Here is a 699-nt window from a genome sequence, read left to right as displayed (position 1 = left end):
AGATGTGGTCATTGTCAGGGCGATGGGTCTCGTACGATGGGCGAAAGTGTGTCTGCACGTCCGTGGTGCAGCCGCGAGGACGAAGCGCTCAAGAAAATGGTAGAGATGGGTCGAGCTCACGCGGAACTCGAGCGCGTCGAGGACCATACTTTCCATCTCGAGCATGCGGTCGCCCGTGTACGTGTGGTCCGAGATGTACACGAGGTCTTCGACACTCGGCGCGTGCACATCTTCGTACTTGGACGCGAGGATCATGCACGCGCAGCCCATAAGCTGGAGCTCGCTGCGATGGAGGGTCATACTCGCCAAGCACCGGTCGACGAGGCAGATCGCGAGGTGGAGCGCCTTGGACGAGACCTTGTACTCTTCGCCGACCTCGACGAGCCAGTCGATGAGAATCATTCGCATGCGAGCACTCAGGTCCGTCTTGGCCTCCTTGATGAAGTCGGTTAGCAAGCGGTGTTTGTCGTCTTCGTCCTTGCGGTGGAAGTGGTCGATCTCGCGCGCGAGGAGATCGGTCTCCTTCGTGTCGATCATGACGACCTCGTCCACATAGACGTTGAGCTCAAACTCCGAGTCTATATGCACTGCATGAGCATTCTTCTATACAAGGAATCATCTTCATCATGGAGCTCGTACTCGATGCGTTCATCTTGATGTCGAAGAGACGCTGTCGTTCCTGGATCGAGAGCTCAGCGG

General features: G+C 56.9%; 1 protein-coding gene across 1 annotated transcript in view; it reads right to left on the bottom strand.

Moving 5' to 3' along the window:
• Window positions 1–652, bottom strand: part of SPRG_20992 (hypothetical protein) — a gene marked incomplete at both ends in the record, with an annotated part of 972 nt that extends 320 nt beyond the window's left edge. The window contains 2 exons of the mRNA XM_012350686.1: window positions 59–578; window positions 640–652. Of these exons, the coding sequence (XP_012206076.1) occupies window positions 59–578; window positions 640–652 (533 nt within the window). The remainder of the gene's footprint in view (window positions 1–58; window positions 579–639) is intronic.
• Window positions 653–699: the final 47 nt, after the last annotated feature.

Source organism: Saprolegnia parasitica (genome assembly GCF_000151545.1).
Source record: "Saprolegnia parasitica CBS 223.65 unplaced genomic scaffold supercont2.68, whole genome shotgun sequence".
Taxonomy (NCBI): Eukaryota; Oomycota; class Saprolegniomycetes; order Saprolegniales; family Saprolegniaceae; genus Saprolegnia; species Saprolegnia parasitica.
This window is presented reverse-complemented; position numbering and strand designations above follow the sequence as displayed.